The sequence below is a fragment of the Lemur catta genome, chromosome 20 (assembly GCF_020740605.2).
Source record: "Lemur catta isolate mLemCat1 chromosome 20, mLemCat1.pri, whole genome shotgun sequence".
NCBI classification, from domain to species: Eukaryota; Metazoa; Chordata; class Mammalia; order Primates; family Lemuridae; genus Lemur; species Lemur catta.
Window position 1 is genome coordinate 3758603 of NC_059147.1, and position 22391 is coordinate 3780993.

General features: G+C 35.9%; 1 protein-coding gene across 5 annotated transcripts in view; it reads left to right on the forward strand.

Annotated features, from left to right (window-relative positions):
• PHKB (phosphorylase kinase regulatory subunit beta) overlaps positions 1-22391 on the forward strand; it is a 212607-nt gene that overhangs the window by 92293 nt on the left and 97923 nt on the right. For all 5 annotated transcript variants that reach the window (XM_045533352.1, XM_045533356.1, XM_045533353.1 and 2 more), the window contains 6 exons: positions 1943-2006; positions 9124-9219; positions 10696-10893; positions 14325-14382; positions 15270-15347; positions 17332-17490. In XM_045533352.1, the coding sequence (XP_045389308.1) occupies positions 1943-2006; positions 9124-9219; positions 10696-10893; positions 14325-14382; positions 15270-15347; positions 17332-17490 (653 nt within the window). The remainder of the gene's footprint in view (positions 1-1942; positions 2007-9123; positions 9220-10695; positions 10894-14324; positions 14383-15269; positions 15348-17331; positions 17491-22391) is intronic.

Sequence of the window (22391 nt, forward strand, 5' to 3'; positions counted from 1 at the left end):
TCTTACCACCCACTGGAAATGAAAGTCTTGACTTCCTCCTTGTACTTCTCTGACCCCACCATGGCTGAGGTTGGGTGTTGAGTGTTGTGCCTTATGATAGACTCATGACTGTAGAAGTCTTGGTTTCCTCCTCAGCTTCTGCTGGAGTGATTGGAGGGAAGATCACCGTTTTTTCTGAGCGATTATTGTGTAAAAGGTTTCTGTTTTGTTAGGCTGCCTTTTTCCTGCTCCTATGGCTACAGAGAGCAGGCTCTTATTAGGGCATTTTTTTGCACACACCTGCTGGCATTTCTCAGTTGCTGGCTTCTTCAGCTGTAAGTCTGATATAAATGAGGCAAAAAGGAAACCCAGGGAACTTACCACAGTGTTGTTCCTGGAGTCCTAATGTCCATAGTTAGTCTGCCTTTCTTCTATGTATGTTTCTGGGCCTTTTTATATTTGTCTTATATGTAATGTCCAAGATTTCTACTTGTACTTAGTAAGAAGAATAGGGGAAAGTATGTCTACTCCATCTTCCCATTCACATATATATATATATATATATATATATATATATATATATATTTTTTTTTTTTTTAAGACAGGGTCTCCCTTTGTCACCCAGGCTGGAGTACAATGGTGTGATCATAAATCACTGCAGCCTCCAACTCCTGGGCTCAAGTGATCCTCCCACCTTAGCCTCCTGAGTAGCTAGGATTACAGGCATGAGGCACCATGCCCGGCTAGTGTGTGTGTAGAAATGGTGTTTTGCCATGTTGCCCAGACTGTTCTTGAATTCCTGGGCTCAAGCAAACCTCCCACCTCAGCTTCCCAAAGTGCTGAGATTACAGGCATGAACCACATCTGTGTATTTTTAAAATAAATGTCCAACCTATTTCCTATCCTGTAATAAAAGTAATGTTTGCTTGAGTATAGTTCATGGAAAGAACATATAGAAAATGTAGATTATGATGACATAAATAGCTTAGAACAGTAGTCCTCAAATTTAAAGTGCATTCAAACACCAGGAGGGCTTTTTAACATTGATTATGGGGCCTTCCTCCCAGAGAGAGGTGAGAACTGGCATTTCTAACAAGTTTCCAGATAATACTGATGTTGCTGCTCTGGGGACCATAGTTTGATTATCATTGCTTTAGAGAAATGCTGTATCAATGACATATCATTAACTTAAATGATATTAATAGTATATGCAGTTGCTTTGAGTAAAACAAATAAAAATTTGCAATAATTAAAATAAACTGGACATTAGATCTAAAACATTTAAAGGTAGACATTTGTAAGATGACAATGTCATATTTTGAATGAAATGGGTCTTCCCATTTCCAGCACTATTGTTTGGGGCATTTGAGAGGCCAAAAGAGTAGGACACTGAAGGAAATAGTACTACTCATTTTATTACAAAGAGTCATGTATAGCAAAACGTGAGAAGTTAGCTGATCAGTTTTATGAGCATAAAATAATGCCAGTTTTATTGGACCCTAGACAAAGAGTATTTGAATGGGTATCTTAACCACACTCTGATAAGTATATGATGTATGAGATCTTTCTTAAGGCTCAGAGTTAACACCAGAAAAGCTTTGTTAGATTGATCTGAACTAATGATGGCCAACCTGGTAATTACTGCACATATCATAATATAGCTTCCTCTAAAGTTCATCTTTTTTTCTTGAGTTGGTGAACAGAAACAATACTGGCATTAAAACTACTCCCATCAGTAGTAGACCAAAGTGAACCTAGAAATATTTTTCCCAGATGATCACTAAGTATAAAAAAGAAAAATTTAAATAGTGAAATGTCAGAATGAAGTCTCTTAGACATTATTCTTATGGAAATTGTTATAAGTGTTAATAAAGAAACTTGCTTGTGAATATTCATCAAGTAATGGTTCTTATTTTGTAGCCAGATAGATTAGAGTAATAACATATTTCCTTTTCTCTTTTAGCTCTGTTGGCTTAGCAAAAGCAGCTCTAGAAGCAATTAATGGATTCAACCTCTTTGGCAATCAGGTAAAAAAAGAAAATCTTTATTTGAATTGCATGCTTAATTAATTGGGCTAGTCAGTAACAAAGTCATTTCCTTATAATGAAAGAATGTCTGAAACTAATGTAGTAGCCCATCGTTTGAGCAACTTTTCCGAAAATGATTTGCCAGTTAAATTTTAGTTTTCTAACCAAAAACCATTGCTTACTTTCTAAAAAAAATGTCGATAAAGAATTTTGATTTTCTTGGCTCAATAATTTTTCCTTCAAGTCTATTACTCATTTCTCAGAGACTTATTCACATTTTTAAATATTTCTGGAATTATATACCATATATTTTCCATGTCAGTTTTCATGTTGGTTTCAATTTAATGTATAACAATGTATATCTCATGCAGAGGGGACTTTGTATAATGTGTGCAGCCTGGAAATTGGAAGTCTTCCTCCTAGCTTTACCTTCAACTGGCTGTAATCAAATGTCTAAAATTGCATTTTCTCTGGGGATAAAAAGGAAACCCTGAAGGTTTCCTTAAATTTTCATAAGATTTTTAATTAGTTTTTGTACCAAAAGAAACTAAACTAATCAAGTGACCATGATTGAGTTGTCAATAGAAGGGAAAAAAATGTAGGAATAGAGGCTGCTACACTGGATCAACAAGTAGGCTAATTTTCTTTAGCAGTTTTTGTAAAGATTCCTAAGATGGCAAGGCACAGTGAAGTTTCTGATATTGTAATGAACCCCAAGCTATTAAAATGCTAAATCTGTGAAGGTACATTTTAGAAAGTTACACATATGTACAAAAAAGTGACATGGTTTTTCTTATGGCAATTATAATGCTATATACCTGAAGTCTGAAGTTAAGAAAATTTCTAGTTGAAGTATGTTAACACAACCACCACCCTTCCCCCCCCTGCATACTTCATACACAAACTGTCTTCTCTCCTCACCCCAGCTTTTTCTGAAGGATGGGCTCTGGCTGTTTCTAGGACTTGGGGAATGACTACAGACATTAAATGATTGGGAAGAGAGAAACATCTCATTCTGGGTGCCCAAGGGTTACTCTGAGTTACCCACTTCCCATAGAGAGAGAGAGAGAGAGAGAGAGAGAGAGAGAAATAGGAGGATAAAATGGTATTACAGAATGGCATTTTATTAGGAGTCAGGAGATAGGATCATTGTATGCTCTGTACACCCAGTTCTACGACTTTGGCTAGTTATTGACCTAGCTAAGTCTCAGCTTCCTCATCTAAAAATAGAGATAATGATAATAGGACCTAACTCAGGAAGTTCTCATGCAAAGAAAAGTTAACTTTGTTAGCATAGTGCCTGGCAAAGATTAAGCCTTTAATAAATGCTGTTTCTTATTGCTATTATTTAAGAAGTATTGGTAATATTGAAGAAGGTAAATGAAGAGATTGGACTGAAAGCTTTCTAGAAAGAATTTCAGGGAGACTGAGAGGAGTCATGGATTAAACCAGAGCTGCTGTTGCTGGTGTATCATCAGTCTGGGAGAATGCAGGTCTTGCTTGCCAACAAGTGAGCTGAGTGAAGCCGAGTTTCTCTCTGTTGGCTGTGCTCAGTGGTGTAGACCAGCTCTTTTTGCGATTCTGTGCTTTGAAGTACATAGCTGTGTGTGTCCCCTCCTCTCCACATACATACCCACATGCATGCATGCAAGGTGCTTTTCCTAACTCTACCCATCTTTCAGAGCTCTACTTTTCTGAGAAAGTTTTCATGGATTGCTCAACTATAACTCTAAAACCACTGAATTATTTTACTGTGCATTCTGATTCTCAGTTATAAATGGATTGCTAGTATTATTCCTCAGCCAGTTTGTCAATCTTGACTGCACATTGGAATCATTTGAAGAATTAAAAAAAGAAAATACTGATGCCTAGACTCTACCTCCAGTGATTCTGATTTAATTAGTCTAGGGAAGGCCTTGGCATTGAGATTTTTTCAGAACTCCTCAGAAATTCTAAAATGCATCCAAGGATGAGAACAAGTGCTCTAAGCGTAGTTAGTTTTTGGCCTTGTTTAGGTCCTGTTTCCAGTGTAGTTATGCACCAAATGTTTGCTGTATTATATAGGCAAATAATGTTTTATTTCTTTAGCCACAGAAATATCACATGTTGCAAGTAGAGCCTCTTCATCTTCCAGTTTTACAGGATAGTATCAGTGTCCTAGTTTTACAAATTCCCTTTCACCTTTTTTTCTGATGTGGAGAATAGCAGAAACTTGACTTTTAAAACGTTAATATTCCCACCTCTACAGTAGTTAAATTACTAATGTGCCTGCTAAACAGTAGCACATTTAAGAGTGCGTGTGATCTTTTTAGTGTTTAATCATTTTATAATGTTGCTCTGTATACTTAGAAGAGCTGTGGGTCTAATTAAAAGCCAGTGGCTGGGAAAAGAACTGACATAAAGAAATATTTTTATTCAAATGAAAACCTAAAGAAACCTCCTCAAGACTTGGAGGATTTCAGATCATGTGAGTACCCTTAATTATTTCTAAAAACTGTTAGTATAGTGTTTTGGAAAACTTGATCATATGTCTTTAACTAAATTAATTTAGGGCTTTCAAAAAGTGCATCTCCTGTTGGTGGCAACTCAAGAGTCATAGATCTTTGGAGATGGGTGAGCCCCTCTCTCAAGATGAATGATCAGAGAAGTTGAGGTAACTTTTCTCATATCACACAGCAGAGGGGCAGAACCAGGTATTAAACCAAAGTCACTCAATGAATCTGGAAAATCAATAATTGATATGGAAAATCTCAGCTGTTGGATGCTTCCTGCCTTTAGAGTTGGGAGCTGTGTATTTTCTTTGAAAACTCTTAAGCCATTTTCTGCTTAGTAATTATCGGGCTTCTGAAGGAGGTATCTACTTCACAAGTAGTGTGAACGAAAGGCTTGCCTTTCTCCTTTTGTGCTTTAGCGTATGTGATAAAACAAATGTTGATTTGTTTGGGCAATCATTGGGTGGAAAAGTTTTTAGCTTTGGTTATGATTATTTATGCGTTCCTGTACTTCCTTTCTTCTTTTTTTTTTTTCAGTAATTGCTTTCCTTATTGAAGAAAAAAACATTGTTTAAATCCTCACTCTGAAACTATTTTCAAAATTTATTTTTCTTTGACACCTTACAAATAAAATGTGATAAAATGGCCTAATTTCTTTAATGATCAGTTTACTATATAGGCAAATTTGGGGCAGAGCCCCATTTAGTAACATATATAATCGTCAGTATGGGAATCACATATTTCATCATGTTCTCAAGTATGTGCTGTATAAATATCATGATAAATATATTTAAATATTATTAAAGTAATATTTGACAATATTTATATAGTAACATAAATTAGAATTTACTTTCATCAGATGTCATAGATATAATAAGCAACAATTTTATAATTCCTGTGTTTGAAACTCAGCTCTGCTGTTCTGAGACCCTGAGAATTAATGCTCGGGTTCATCTTTTCCTGTAATTTGAAATTCCTTTAACAGTATGTGAGCAGGAGAGAAGCCTGGATTGTGAGAGGGGCTGCTGGAAACAACTGTTGGGACAGTAAGCAAAAATTGGCTATTTACACATTCATTGCCACCACAGCCATGGTGCAGGGGGATATTCCCATCAGTAAAGATCCTTTCTGGAAGAATACTTTTCTCTGGGCTCTGCCACAGAGCTAACGGTTGGCCTAATAGCTGAACTGGGAATAAAATCTCCTACTCAGAGTTTGTGGTGTGGTTTTGCTTCCAGAATAAGAATAGAAAAGATCAGGACCAGTGGATCCATTGACAAATTTTATCTTGTTTTATATTTTCATTCTAGATGAGGGTAGCATGTCCCTTAGCTCAAGCTCAGAGAAGTGATTAATGGGGAAAAGAAAGGCCCAGACAATCCTTCAAATCATTTTCCTTTGAATTGAAACCAATGAGAGCAGCAATCTTATGGTCACAGATGGTCGTTTGGCTTTAGGGACCGTCGCAAAAGTGTTTGTTCTGGTCATGGGGATGAGGGGAGCGGTAGATGGGTCAGTGTAGCCCTCCCCACCACCGGAACTCAAGTCCCCACGACAGTGGTCAGGTGGAATCATTTTCTAGTGTATTTACTAGAACAAAAGGATTTATAGACACTCAATTGGAGAGTAAAGTTTGAGTTGTCAGTCTTAAAATACGCTCTTTAGGTGGAGTCAGGATGTTATGGCAGAGTTGTAATGATTTCAGGAAATGGAAGATGAAAATAAAATATCCAAAGTTAATCAGATACTCTGAAGTGTCATATTATAAAACATCCTTTCATATTCCTTTCTTTAATTGGGGAAATCTAGATACTGACAAATGAGCTGAGGCCAGAATCTAAAAGGTAATGACTAGAGAGATTGCTCATGTTATGCAAAGTGTTCAAAGCAATGCAGACATCTAGCTTCCTTTGAAATTTGCAGGCCTAAAATTAATGTGTTTGATGATTTAAAGTAGGTGATAATTAATTCCATGTGTGGGCTCTCCTTGGTAACTTTTTAAAAGACTTACTTCTGAATGGGGAATAGCTGCCCATGACCTTGAGTGATTTTACCCTCCTGGAAATTTGGGCTATAATGCCTAAAGCATGGAAAATTTTTGTAAGAGGATAGCCAAACAATATAGTTAACTTTGATCTCAATGTTAAAATATGGTAATATTATGAGATTATTTTTTTTCTTTGAGCATATTATTTAGAGGCTGGCAGAGGAAAATTGAGACTTGAACAAATACTTTGGTGAATTTAGATAAATAAACCATTTATTTGTGACCAGAAAATAGAATTTGGCTCTTTTCTGTTACATTCATCAAATAATGGAAACAATTGCCAAATTTGCCATTTCACTTCATTATTTATAAATTATCCTACTTAGATTGTATCTTTTGAAAATTTAATTCCAGGAGGCATGCAATTAATTTTATTAATTCTTGGCCTAAAGATAAATTGCAGCTCCTATTATTTTGTGTATTCATAGGCTCCTAGCACATTATACCCAATCATTTTCCTACTATTTTGTTCTAACTACCCTGCTTGTGCCCCTTTCCTTGAAAATTCATATCCTAGCTGTGGTCGTCACCTTCCCTATAAAGTTCCCCCACTTTCCTAGGGACTTATTATAATTATTACCCTTCTATCTGAGCCACTCACTTTGATGAGACTAAGTTGTGTATTGCCATGTACCATCTTTTGTTTTTTAAATAATCGTCTTGTTCAGGGCTGTCTTATCACTGGGTCAGCTCCTTGATAGCACAGGTCAAGTTCAATCTTATTTGTTTTCTTGAAAACAGAGTGCACAGTACTTTGCCAGTGGCAGCTGCTGCATGAACCAGGGGAGATAGGAGGTTGGGATTCTCAAATAATAGAAAGGACAGCGTTAATCTTGAGAGAGAGCTTCACTCATTCCAAGTTCATTTATTAATTAGCTTGTCAGAGTTTAAAAAAAAAGATTTTAAAAAATGATATTCTGAATGAGAAATCACTCTATTTTATAGGCTTATATTCATATATAAACATGGATTAACAGGAAAAACATTCATCTGGTGAGGGTGATTGGATCTAGGCTCTGGTGCTACCAGATTTTGAAGTTTCAGTCTAGGTGATTGATTGACTTGAGATAGTTTATTTTCAGAGTTAATACATCTGTGAAGTTGGTGAGAATTGGGATGAGATTTAGAAAGTAGTATTAAAGCAACGTGCAATTTATTCTGTTCTCCTTTTCCCCACATATTTTTCTGAATATTCTCTTATATAGGAAGCAGTCTTTGTATTCACATCTCATTCTATGTGTTTTCAAATAGTTGGCTCCCCAGTAAAAGAACAAAGCCATATTTACTTAAAACTATGTTGTTGAATATGGAATGGCTCAATGATAATCTTTTTTAACCTGGTTAGTAGACCAATTGACATTTTCTATTATATCTGTCTTTTTATTCAAATTTTTTGTTTTTACTTGAAAGATTTTTTTTTTTTTTTTTTTTAGTGTGGGAAATTTTATAACCTACTGTTTAAACCATGGGCTTCTGTACCAGACTTAATTTTTGAACCCTTTCTCTGTTAAACTAAGGCTTAATGTCCTTTTCAGTAAAATGGGGGTAAAAATATCTAAATATGGGGATTACATGAGATAATCCATGTGAAACATAAGGCACAGTGCCTGACACAGTGAATATAGCATTATTGTTATTTGAGATTCTCTTATCTTCATGTTTTCATGAAGTATTTTTTTATATCCTTACTTCTAGAGTGCGTCTGTCAATGGAAGAAACTGAAGCAAAATTAATATAAGTAGAGAGTTTATTTGGGCCAAGCTAGAGGATTGCAAGCTGGGAGCATAGACTCAAGTTGCCCTGAATATACACTCCAATTAGCAGCAGTTACAAATGGATTTTTAAAGACAATAAAGGGAGACAAGGAATGGGCTGATACAAAGTTGTTTGTCAGGAATTCTCATTGGTTTACAGAAATAACATTGATTAGTGATTGGCTATATACATTGTTAAGCTACAGGGTGTGGGTTATAGTGTCTGGTGTGGCATTTTTAGGTTAATTTATAGCTATTTGTGGCACTATCAAGCAGTTTCAAGAGATGAATACCTAGCTCAAAGGGGAGAGTGGGACATGATTGCTGTCTCATTTTGATGTCTCTCTAGGCCTGATAATTAAAAGGACTTGCATTCCTCAGATGAAAGTTCTCTTTGTTTCTTATATCTAAATTTGTTTAGTTTGATCATATTATCAACATTCTTTATGAGGAATGTACAAATCAGATTTTATGAATCCAAATTAGTTCTTTATTCCTTGTCATATTAGGTAAAGTATTTGTATTTCATTAAAATAAATGTCATTGATTATCTTGTAATCAATACATTTTGATTTATTAGAAAATCAAGGAAAATAGGAAAATTTAAAAAATAACATTAATTTTAATGATTATAAAATTAATGTTTGTTGAAAGAAATTTGAGAAATTTTGAAAGCATAAAAAGAAAATTAAAATCTTCTGTAATCCCATACTCGAATGCAGTCAGTTAGTATTTTTTGTAAAATCTCTCACAGTCAAAATGCCAGATGTTCTACAAGTCCTTTTTTCTTAATTTAGGAAATGTTTTGCTTTTTCTCTTTCCAGGGCTGTTCTTGGTCAGTTATATTTGTGGATCTCGATGCTCACAATCGCAACAGGCAAACTTTGTGCTCACTGTTACCCAGAGAATCAAGATCACATGTGAGACATTTTTATGATAAATTAATATGAACTGTCATTTTTTATTTTTATGTAGTTTTGACTTATTTTCCAAGAAAGTGCTCTTAAATGTTACAGGTCATCCAGAAGAGATAAGACACGATAGGTATTATCCCTCCTTCCTCTGGCCTGTAGAGGTTTAGAAAGTGAACAGAGTTGTGGAAAAAGCTGCTTTGTCTTTTGAGTCTTTTGAAAGGACAATAGAAAAATAGACATTATTCTTCTTTTGGATAAATAGCAATATTAGGCCAAAAATAAATCATATTTTGTCATGGAATATTAGAAAAATATTTTTCATAATTTATATTTCTTTAAATTATCTTCTATTCTTTGTTTCTTTTCTTTTATTCAATTCACTTTTTTTCTTTGATGAACTTTAGTTGCGCATAGTACCTGACTGCAGATTTTTCTAGGGACTATTTGTGGTTCTCTTTTTAGAAAACACCCAAAATGGAATAATTTCATTATTTAAAAATAACGTATTTTATATAAGTAATATAAGATTATGATAAACAAAATCCAAAAATAAGCAAATAATAATAACATAATATCCAGCCATTCCACCATTCTGATATAATCTTAGAGCGAAAACATTTGAATATATATGTTTCCACATATTTTTATGTACGTATGTTTTTATTTCACAAAGCTAAAACCATATTATTCATAATGATTTATAACCTAGTTCTATGAATGGACATGTTTTTGTATCCATAAACATTTCTACAATAAAAATTTTAATAGCTGCTAATTTACTGAACTAATTGTTTTGGTCATTAGGATTGTTTTCTCTTTTTCACTATTATAAGCAAATTATTATGATAGATTAAGTTATGATGACTGTTAGTGTTACATTTTTGCATATTGTTTTAATTAATATTTTAAAGTTTTGGTTTTTTGGGGGGGGCACAGACTCTCTGTCACCTGGGCTAGAGAGCTGTGGCGTCAGCCTAACTCACAGCAACCTCAAACTCCTGGGCTCAAGCAATCCTCCTGCCTCAGCCTCCCAAGTAGCTGGGACTACAGGCATGCGCCACCATGCCCGGCTAATTTTTTCTGTATATTTTTAGTTGTTTGGCTAATTTCTTTCTATTTTTAGTAGAGACGGAGTCTCGCTCTTTCTCAGGCTTGTATCAAACTCCTGACCTCTAGCAATCCTCCTGCCTCGGCCTCCCAGAGTGCTAGGATTATAGGCGTGAGCCACTGCACCCAGCCAATATTGTAAAGTTTGAGCCCAGTGTTGAACCTTGTAAATACTCTTTCTTAATGAATAAAGTTTTATCTGCTCTGTATGGTTCACTGAAGCATGCCATAGAAACGTCAGTTTGTCCTTGGGAGCAGGGCAAACTCACAGTCGGTTGGATAACCCTACTGGCTTTTTATGTCCATCATTCTCCTTGATTTGTGCTGATCATGTCATTGCAGATACTTGCAATCTCTTTTTCTTATTGACCCCAGAACACAGATGCTGCCCTCCTTCCCTGCATCAGTTATCCTGCATTTGCCCTGGATGATGAAGTTCTGTTTAGCCAGACACTTGATAAAGTGGTTAGAAAATTAAAAGGAAAATATGGATTTAAGCGTTTCTTGAGAGATGGGTATAGAACATCATTGGAAGATCCCAGTAGACGCTACTACAAACCAGCTGAAATTAAGGTATCAAAAAATATCCCATATTTGTAGTATATCGGAGTGGTCAAAAGCACAGATTCAGGAGGCTGACACTTGGGTTTGAATTCTGGCTATGCCACTTACTAGCTGTGTGGCCTTGGACAAGTTAACTAACCTCTCTGTGTTTAATAATTCTTCATTGATAGTAACCTATATCATGAGGTTCTTATATGTGGATTAAATGACTTAATATATATGTATAAGAGCTTAGAAAAGTGCTTGGCAAATAACAAATGCTCAATAAGTGTTAGCTCTTACTACCAGTGAGGTATTTACTTATATTGGGCCATGTTGATTCATCGGGTGAATAATTTTTCCATTGCATTTTCAGGCCTTTGCCTTTCTGCTCCATACTATTTGTCTTATGTAATATCAAATATCTATTTGTGATCTGGCTTTCAATCTGTTAAGCAAATGCTCTTATTAAAACTGATACTCCTTCCCTTCTTCCTTTGTCTATTTCATTTAGACACTTCCCTTTGAAATATAGTCCTCTAAATATTTAGTTTTAAAATATTTTATATTTTGAAAACATGCACACATACCACTATATCCATATTTATACTAGGGACTTTTAAGCTACCCAAAAAACTATAACACCCCAAAAAGTAAGTATTTCCTGCACATTTGCTGAACACTTTGCTTTAGTGGAGTAGGTTAAAATTATTTTTGTAAACATGGGTATAACTTTGACTCACTCACTGAAGATAGATACGGTCCCCATAAATCTGTAAGTAGAAAAGGTACAGGCAGCATTATACCCTTCTATATGTTTGGCAATTAACATACTATTCTTTTATAATTCATTATACACATTTGCAGGAAAACTAATCAAGGTGTTTATCATTTTATTTCATTGCACAGTTGACTATCACTTTGTGAGCATTAGGAACCATTTTATTGTATGCATTTTTGAAATTTTTCAGCAGTGTTAGCAGTGTTACAATCTATTAGGATGGGCCAGAGGATCCATTCATCTCTTAAATGCATTCAAATGTTTCTTTTCTATTTAATACATTTCCTGAGCCAATTTATAGCACTTACATTGGAATTACACCACCTGCAACTGCCACATTGCAGACCTCCAACTTTGGATCAGTCCGGCAAACTTGCTCTACGTTTGCACCTGCTGCTGAGTACCACCAAGGAGAGCCACAAACACTGTGGATAGGTGCCACCCCAAATTCAGGACATCTGTCTCTGTTCAGTCCTCATCACCGCCTTCGTTTCTTGTCAGTCCTGCTATGTGACCCTGCCAGGAACGCTCCTTGAAGGCCTTTCAGCTGTTTCCCATTTGTATTCAAGTTCCCAGACTTGACTTTTATTTCCTACTTGGTAGCCTTTTGTTTCTGTATGGCCGCCTCCGCTACCTCATGTCTTCATCCCTGCCTGCCTCCATCTCTCTTGCCTCACGGAGGGTGCTGTCTGCTCTCTCCAAGGCCAACCTTTCATATGTACACTCCTTCTTGTTCTCTTTTACTTTCTTGGGACTCTTGCTGAGATTTTGTTTTCTTCGCCGGTAGAAGGATGTCCATTTTCTCTTTCTTTTGTCTCCTCATCTTCTCCGCTTCTGCCTTGCCTCTGCAAGCAACATCCTATCCTCAGTTTAAACACATTGGTATTTATCATTAAAAAAATAACAAACAAAAGCCCTCCCTCAACCTTTATCCCTCTCCTCTTCCCGTCTTCTTTCTCTTTGTAGCCACGCCTGAAAAGTACAGTCTATACTTGGTGTCTCTCCTCATTCGCCCCCACTCACCTTCCCTTGTAATATGGCTCTTCTTCCCAGCACTCCCCAGTAGCGGTGCTGGCTTCCGTCAGTTTAGGTCACTGGGTCTGACCTTATGTCACAGAAGTTCTTCTTGGTATTTGAACATCTTAGCTGAGTCCTCTGTCTTAGAACATTCTCCATTTGCTGTGATCCCATTCTCTTCCCAGTTCTTTATTTTCTTCTCTCGCTATCCTTCTTAGTCTCTTGCAGATTCCTTTTCTTCTGCCTCCTCTTGAACATTGCTCTTCTCCTGGGGTCATCCTCAGCCATATTCTCTTTTCATCCTACCCATGCTCTCACAGCTGTTCACCCTACATCTCATATCTCCCCAACTCATCTCTCTCTCCCGAGTGCCCTACCTGTGTATGCAGCTACCTTTTGGACATCCGCACTTAGATGTCCTATAGTCTGCCTACATTCCTTCCCCACTCCTCTGTCAAAGCCCCAAACCTGAGAGTCATTCTAGGCTCTTTCTTCCCACTTACCCACCTTTGTCAATCACCAAGCCTGGCAGATTTAGCCTCTTTAAGATCTTAAAATTCTGTCCCTTCGTCTCTATGACTCCTTGGTTTAGGCTAATGGTATGTAACCTGGGGTGATTCTGCTCTCTCCTCTCCTGCCCCTAGGGACATTTGACAAAGTCTGCATACAGTTTGGGTTGTCACAACTTAGTGGGTGCTACTGGCATCTGGAAGGTAGAGGCCAGGGATGCTACTAAACATCCTACACTGCACAGGACAGTCCAAGAACAAAGAATTATTTGGTCCCAAATGCCACTAGTACTAAAATTGAGAAACCCTAGTTTAGGCTGTCATTTTTTCTTTGTATTAGTCCAGCAGCCTTCCAGCTGGTCTTATTTCTCGCCCTACAACTCTCTTCAGTATTATCAACTGCCCAGTCTAGCAAGGAAATAAAATGGGTAAATCTGATCCTGCTCAGTATTTATGAGTGGTTCCCTATTATTTCCAGATCAAAGTCTCAGTCTTTTAGCGTGACCTCCCAGTCCCTTCCTGGTCTGGCTGGCCTGGCCCATCTCTTGGGCTTCAGTTTTCACTACTTCTTACTTGCTTATTGCAGAAGTACTGAATTGCTGGTAGTTTCTTTAACATACTTTATGCCTCTATGCATCTATGATTTGCACTGTTGTTTCCTCTGCCTCAAGTTCCCTTGGCTTCTCTTCCCAGTGATGTTCACCAGGCATTAGCTAACACGTCTCCTTTCCCATAAACTCTTCCCTGACCCGAGGCAGACTGCAGTGTCTGATTCCTGACGTGACCGCCGCACCGTTCATAGACGCTTTACCCTGCACCCGAGTTGCTCGTTTCCATGCCAGCTCCCCGCCAGGCTGGAAGCCCCTGAGGGAAGTGCTCTGTCTCTTGTGCTCAGAGCGCCCTGTCTTGTTGGTGACAGGCATTAAAGTGTTCAGTAAATATTTATTGGATGACTGCTGTTTGATGAATTGAATGAATGAGGTTTTGAATACTAAGAATCCTGAGAAATTTTTTTAAAAAGAACAATGAAACTATTTATAAAATCAGTTCAGCTTTAAGTTACTACTACAAATAAATCTTTTACCTGTAGCCTAACTATAGTTGTTCTAATTTGATTGTCAGTTTAAAATTTAATGTCTTATTTTTTGTTTTAGCTATTTGATGGCATTGAATGTGAATTTCCCATATTTTTCCTTTACATGATGATTGATGGTAAGTGAGCTTTTTCCTGACATTTAAACTATAGGATATAAGTAGTTTAAAGCAGAACAGAAATGAAATACGACTCCTTCCAGCCAGCAGAATAGTCAGTGCTGCAGTGGTGTCAGCTGTTCAGCATTTCAAATGCCGTATTCCTTTGCTCTCTAAGTGAATGTTAAACTATTTTAAGAATTAAAAAATACTTTGAACAATTTAAAAAATGATACCAATATATTATTCATATTTACAAAAAAATTTTATTAATAGGAATCATGAATTCTATAATCTGTGACATTGTGAATATATATAATATTTTTACTTAAGAATAAATTTCAGGCCGGGCGCAGTGGCTCACGCCTGTAATCCTAGCACTCTGAGAGGCCGAGGCGGGTGGATCACTCGAGGTCAGGAGTTCGAGACCAGCCTAAGCAAGAAAGAGCAAGACCCCGTCTCTACTAAAAAGAGAAAGAAATTATCTGGCCAACTAAAAATATATATAGAAAAAATTAGCCAGGCACAGTGGCACATGTCTGTAGTCCCAGCTACTTGGGAGGCTGAGGCAGTAGGATCGCTTAAGCCCAGGAGTTTGAGGTTGCTGTGAGCTAGGCTGACGCCATGGCACTCACTCTAGCTGGGCAACAGAGCGAGACTCTTTCTCAAAATAAAAAAAAAAAGAAAAGAATAAATTTCAATTAAAATTCAGCTTTTCATTCTGAATGCTAACATGACTGCCTAAAATCAATTTCTCAAGAAAATATCACACACATTTGTATGACTTTTTCAATTTTATCATTTGCACAGAAAATTACCAAAATAGTTATAACTGGGCAAATAAATTTTTCTAAGATAAAATTTTTGAGATGCTTGTTGAGCTTTGGATTTTATATTTTACATTTTAGGAGTTTTTAGAGGCAACCCCAGACAAGTGAAGGAATATCAGGATCTTTTGACTCCCATACTGCATCAGACCACAGAAGGTAGAGTTGCTTTTTCAATAAATTCTTCCTACCAACATTTTCTTAACGCTCTTTTGAAATATATGCGTTCTTTATAAAACACAATTTATATGAAACTGAAAAAATGAATGAGGCCTCAAATGAAATTAGAAAGAATAACCTCTATTAATTCATTATAGTAAGTCTGTTTTTCTGAAAGAAGTTCATTAAGCAGGACAAAGATGGAGATGAATTTAGGTGGTCATAGATATAGTAATTCCAAAGTAGTTTGTCAGGTGGGCAGAATTTGTTCACCTATTACATAATTCCTTTACTCTGTATAGTGTGACAATAATATAAAGTGACTTTTTTATTCAGGTCACCAAAAATGCTATAGTAAGGTGAGTGCTGCCCCTGCCGCAGGCTCCCTGGACAGGTTCCGTCCTTCTCTAAAGGTAGTAGCATTGCCAAGAACATTCTGGCCTCCTCTTTGGAGTTGCTTCTAGGGCATTTAGCATTGTATTTTGAATGTGTGCCACAATGCTAAAATGTCATCCTTTGAGGATGGATTTAATATTTTATAAATGGTCAGAAGACCCAGTCTTATGAGTGAGAGTTTATTGGTTTTAACCAGACACCGGCAGGGACCATAAAAGAAACATAACTGACTTTTCTGTATAACTGTAAAACTAATTGTCAAAGGAATTCCAAAGGAGATGTTCTAGATTTCTTTGGGGTTTGAAAGTGTTAATAGAATAAGAATATATTCTCATGAGTGAACAACTTTGAAAACATGTTTTTATGGAAGGTAAAAATTGTGGTGTGTTAGTTAAAAAAAAAAAAAGAATGACCTTATAGATGTGATACACAAACTGGCAATCACAGCACTGGGCCCCATTCCTAGCTCACATTTTGTTTGTGATAGTCTTTGGGGTTTTCCACGAAAATCTCAGAGTAAATACTTCATACTGTGTGCTCATCCTTTCAAATGCTTGCAATGTTAAAAGTTGTGAAATGTTATGGATGAACATTGAATTTCAAATAAATATTAATGTTTAAAAGTAGTTATTTTTGTCTTTATGCTAGAAATAATCACTGTCCATTGTGAGAAATAATGTAATAAATTTTGTGATGCATATAATATTGAAATCCCTTGAATCAGACTTTTAGTATTCAGTAGTAGATCACTGATGTATTGAGGTAGTAGTTTAAGGTACCTCACTGTAGGCTTCATCATGTTCAGAGAGTGATGTTCAAAGAAGTCTCTGTATATCATAGACCTTTTAACTAGTTTTAGACACAAATATCACTATTGGTTGATACATAAAGAAGCAAAATTTTAGGGAAATCTATACAATTTTATTAGTAAAATTAGGTTTACTGTGGACTAATATTGCAAAAAGTCTTCTGGAGCACCCTACTGAGAATGTTGATTTTTCTCCCTTTATATCATCTACAAAGATCCTACTCTATAAATAATAATTTTATTTTTTACCAAGGAATATTTTTAAATGGGTTGGTCACAGGGGAACATGGCTTTTTCTCTTCAATGATATTGAATGGTAGATAATGGACTTAATACTTAAATGGTGGTTTCTTTGCTCTAAGCAATGACTCAGGGTTATAATTCTTCATTTAAGATTACTCAGTATCTCATTTATGGAGCTTCTACAGACTAATCGTATTAAAAATAGCTTCCTCTATGGCTCTAAATGTTTGCATACTGTATGTTTGTTGATTCATTTAAAGGTATTAAAAATTAAATGTTAAAGGAGATTATGTAGACGTTGTTGGCTAAAGCCAACAATATGCTGTCAAATTAGTGTTTTCAAGTCAAGGTTTTCTCCATGTTTTTCACTGGCAATATCTGAAAGGAACCAGAATATCCAATTTTCTATAGCTTGTCAAATCTGTTACCTCCTGTACAACATTTCTCCCTGCTTTCTAATCATTAGTTTCTTGAAGGGAAATTTGGGGGAGGACACTGATTTATTACATTTGAAATACTTATTTTTAAACTCCATAGGATATCCTGTCATACCAAAGTACTATTATGTGCCAGCTGACTTTGTAGAATATGAAAAAAAGAACCCTGGTAGTCAAAAGAGATTTCCTAGCAACTGTGGCCGTGATGGAAAACTGTTTCTTTGGGGACAAGCCCTTTATATCATCGCAAAACTCCTAGGTAAGTAGAGAAGGTTGGGAACGCTTTTTTCCCCTTGTTATCAAGCTGTTAGAAATAAATATGTCTTTGCTGGCATTTTTCTTGGATTTGGGTGGTGTCTCATGCTGTTAAGAGGTCTTTGGGGAGTTTCTTAGTATGTAAAGGTGTATTAATACCTGTTTCACTGAATGATAACAGACAGTTTCTGGGAAGAAAGTGAAATAGATAAGGGTACCATTATGATCATTTAGGGGACTACATTCAGTATACTAGATAGGTTTCTAGCAGAAGGTTATGGGAACTTTGAATTACTTTTATATGATGTAATAAAAGTTCTGATTTAATAAAACAGTCATGCTTGGTCATAGCTTTGGTAAGCTACTTGCCAAAATGAATTGGTCATCTCAAAGTCCTCTTTTTTCCAATAAATACATATTGGCAATTTTCTCAGTTAGCTGCAGCCTTAATGGAACCATTATTCATAATTTTTTGAAGAATTATTTTTCATCTTCTAGAAATTCGGCTGAATCAGAGCACTCTTGGACACATTGAAATGAAGGAAAATTTGATAAACACAAAAAAGCATTATGTTTCTTCGTGCATCATTCCTTGCTAAAATTTCAAATATTAGCATTTCCATCAAAAGGGCTATCATTTTAGAGTCAGAATTCCTTTATGGCAAATGATTATGAAATAGGCTAATTGTAAATATTGCAGCTGCACTAAAAGAACTGCTTACTGTGTGAAATACTGTTACAGTCTTTGTTGTTTTGTAGCACTACTGCATAAATGCTAATACATTTGTTTGTGCAGTAGGAGTAATCATCTTTTGTTCCATTTTTTTACATTCCATTAGGGAAGAATATTTCAAAGGCCAGATTTCCAAATTGAGCTTTACATAAATGATATGTAAGAAAAGACAGAGCTAACCAAAGAAGAGAAAATTAAGTTAATGCTGTTTTTGATTTGTTCCTTTCCTAACTATATTTTCTGGATCTCTGAATATACTTCATGCTAATTTAAGAGTATGTAGAAAGATTTTCTTCCTTTAAAGTGACAGCTCTTTGATAAGGAGTTGATATTATTTATACAGACTGTGCTTTTAGATTTTCCAAAGGGGGAGAAAAATACACGTGAAGTATAATCAAGCGAAGTTGGAAAGGTTATCTCTGATTAGAGTGTTATTTTCATCTGTTGATACAGCTAAATAAGACGTATTTTAGTAGAGGAATAGTTAACCTGTGTAAGGATAAGAATTTTATAATAACAGCAGCATCATAGGTTTCTATATACCACATTTGGAAATTATAAATGAGCATGATGAAATTTTTCTGTGATATTACACTGCCACCTGGGATCTGGGATTTGAGGTCTAAACCTTCTTCTTGCTTTTTTCTGTGTATCCAGCCTGGGTTTGGTACAACTACAAGGAGTGTTATTTGAGCAAAGCCTCTAGATAAAATTGACAAGGCTAATAAATTGGGAGTGCAGAATTGACTACGCTCTACATAAGTAAATTGAGCGTTAAAAAAAGAAAAAGGTTGACAACAGTATGAGTCAGTAAAAAAGCATTGAACTTCCCAAAATATATGTGTTGAATGTAGACAGGTCTTGAATGTAGACAGCATTTCTTCATGTTAAGACCAGAGTGAACAGAAATAGTACAGATCATGCCTCCATTTCTATTTCATAACCAAGAAGACAAAATACTGCAGGGCTGCCATATAAGAAAGAGTCAATTTCTCTTTTCCCTGCTGATCTCTGAGAAGGCAGGAGAGAACGTGCAGGAGGTACATTGAATACTGCAAATCCACGTACTTATCTCCAGCTGAAAAAAAAAAGAGATGTTACATATTCATTAGCACTCCAGCTATGTGTCATCTGGTTAACAACTCACTGGTTGGGATGAATAAGATCTCAAAAGATTGAATCACTTAGTGGTTCTTAACTATTGTAAACTAGCCCTGAGAACCATCAGATTTCTATGGATATTCATTATGATTTCAAATACCACATTTACCAAAAAGGGCTTATTTATTCATTAAAGGAGGCTTAGTTGGATATCTGCTTGACAACCTTTTGTGGCCAGAAAATAATAAAACAGTGAATCTTTCAAAATATTCTATAATATATGACTTTCACTAATTCAAGCCAGTTTATATCCCAGTGAAATCTAATAAGAATATTTTGCTTTCTGTATGCCTGAGTGCGTAATTATATAACAAAGCTATGTGGCTTCTATTCCATTGTTAGAGAAAAAAGACACAATACTGTTTCCTGACCCAAGGCCTGAAATCCCCACTGTGTTCTTAGAAAGCAGTTAATATTTACAGTATTTCCTTAGAAAATTGAGACTTTTAGAAAATTAATATTTGATATATGTATATTTTAAATCATATAATACATATTAAGATAAAATATTTGACTTCTTAGAATAAAATGATCATTAGTTATACCTTCGATTGTTATTCAAATTTGAGTTTAGAAACTATGCACGTGAAATAAGTCTATAGAAAGCAGAGTACCTTTTTGAACTCTTTGCACAAATAAATAACCTTAAAAGTCAGTCATACATTGCCTTAATGACGAGGATACATTCTAAAAAATGTGTCCTTAGGAGATTTTGTAGCCTGCTACACAACTAGGCTTGCTCCTAGGCTACAAACCTGTACAGCATGTTATTGTACTTAATACTGTAGGCAGTTGTAACACAGTGGTATTTGTGTATATAACACATATAAACATAGGAAAGGTACAGTAAAAATACAGTATTATAGTCTTATGGGACATCGTTATGCAGCATGTGGCTATAGTTATCACATAAAAAGTCACTTGAAAATTATGATCTTTTGCTGCACAGAAATCCCACTTTAGGTCACTAGCAATCACATGGATACCATGAGAAAGATAATGAAACCTTTTTTCAGATTGAAACTTTTTTTGAGATTCAGAAAACTACAGAAATATAAAGTTAATGATAACTTTACTCTAAAACTTCCCCAAAGCCCTTACTTAACTTTAATATATGTTCTTGTTCAATATGCTTTGTTTGTAAACAAGAGAAACTGATACATCAGATGTTTAGCTTTAAAAAATCTGACTTCTAGACTTTAGCTTGTTTTTTAATATATATGCAACTATTAATAACATTTCTTACCCTGTACATCAGATATTCACAGTGATGACCTTCATTCAGGTACTGCTATATGATCCCAAGCCATTAAAGATTAGAACTGTACATACTGTATAATTTAAGGCAGGTGAACAGACAAATTTTTTAGGGTGAATGTTTTGAAAACATTAATAAAACACCAAGGGTTAAAACAAGACATGATCTTTGATTAAGCTTGAATTATTGAGCAATTTTAATTAACTGCAGCTTTCTCCAATACACATAAAGTCCTAAAATAATAAGGTTAATGAAAGTTTTCTTGAATTTCATGAGGGATCTTTTTCTTTTTCAGATGAGTATTATCTAATTTCCTTGGAGCATTAATAAGATACTTTTTAAGTGATAAAATAGATATAGGAGTATTTTAAAATATTGAAAGTATTATGTACCTATAAAATTCCCAGCTTAATTTCTTGAATTCCTAAAGTTCTTTGGTAAGTCATTGTTTGGACCCAATTTATTTTCCCATAGAAACTGTATTCTAAATGATTATTAATACTCAGCAAACTTGTAACCATGTGGTATAGATTATTTCTCTGACATTATGGTCTTTTTCCTCCACTTTCTCCTCCCCTAGCTTCTCTTCCTTTTTTTTTTTTTCCCCCTTTTTTTATGTTTTTCATGTACTATAGTGGAAAGGTCAAGAGTTTTCAGATCATGAGCTTAGGAGTCAGACAGTTCAGAGTTTGAATACAAGTTCTGCCACTTACTACCTGTGTGATGTGAATTTTCTCAACTTCCATGAACATTGATTTCTTTATTTTTATGTTTTAAGCATTAACTGATGAGGAAATACACACAAGACATTTACTGTGGGACAAATACATAAATGGTTCTTCTATTTCCTGTACTTCCTTTTCCCCTCCCTCCCTATTTCAGCTACCATGGAGGAGATAGATGGTGCATGTGACCATGTTTCATAGCTCTTGTCAAGCAGGCAACTCAGGATGCCCATCAGCCCTGCTTGCTGGTACTCCCACAGCCACGGAATTCATCGCAGGAAGGAAATGATTCCCTAGTTGCTACTTAACCATTCATCTACTTGTTTTTTTTGGTTTTTTTTTTGTTGTTGTTGTTTTGACAGAGTCTCACTCTGTTGCCCGGACTAGAGTGCCATGGCGTCAGCCTAGCTCACAGCAACCTCAAACTCCTGGGCTCAAGCGATCCTCCTGCCTCAGCCTCCCAAGTAGCTGGGACTACAGGCATGTGCCACCATGCCCAGCTAAATTTTTCTATATATATTTTTAGTTGTCCAGCTAATTTCTTTCTGTTTTTTTAGTAGAGATGGAGTCTCACTCTTGCTCAGGCTGGTCTCGAACTCCTGAGCTAATTTCTTTCTGTTTTTTTAGTAGAGATGGAGTCTCACTCTTGCTCAGGCTGGTCTCGAACTCCTGAGCTCAAACAATCCACCCTCCTCGGGCTCCCAGAGTGCTAGGATTACAGGCGTGAGCCACCACGCCCGGCCTCATCTACTTGTTGATTCAACCTCTATTTGTGGCAGCCTACTCTTTGATAGTCACTGTGATATCTAGTAGTTCTATAGCAAGAGCTGTTGGAAATATTTTTCTCTGAGAATAGCCCAGTTATTCTGATATACTATCTCCTAATCCCAGTGTTTGTAACTAAGACAGGTCCATTTGCATTTTATTTCATTCAAATTTCTTGCCCAGTTGATCTCAAATATAAAAGGCACTGATTAAGCCTAGAAATCTAATGTTTTTTAAAGTTAAATTCATTGATCAAGTCCCCC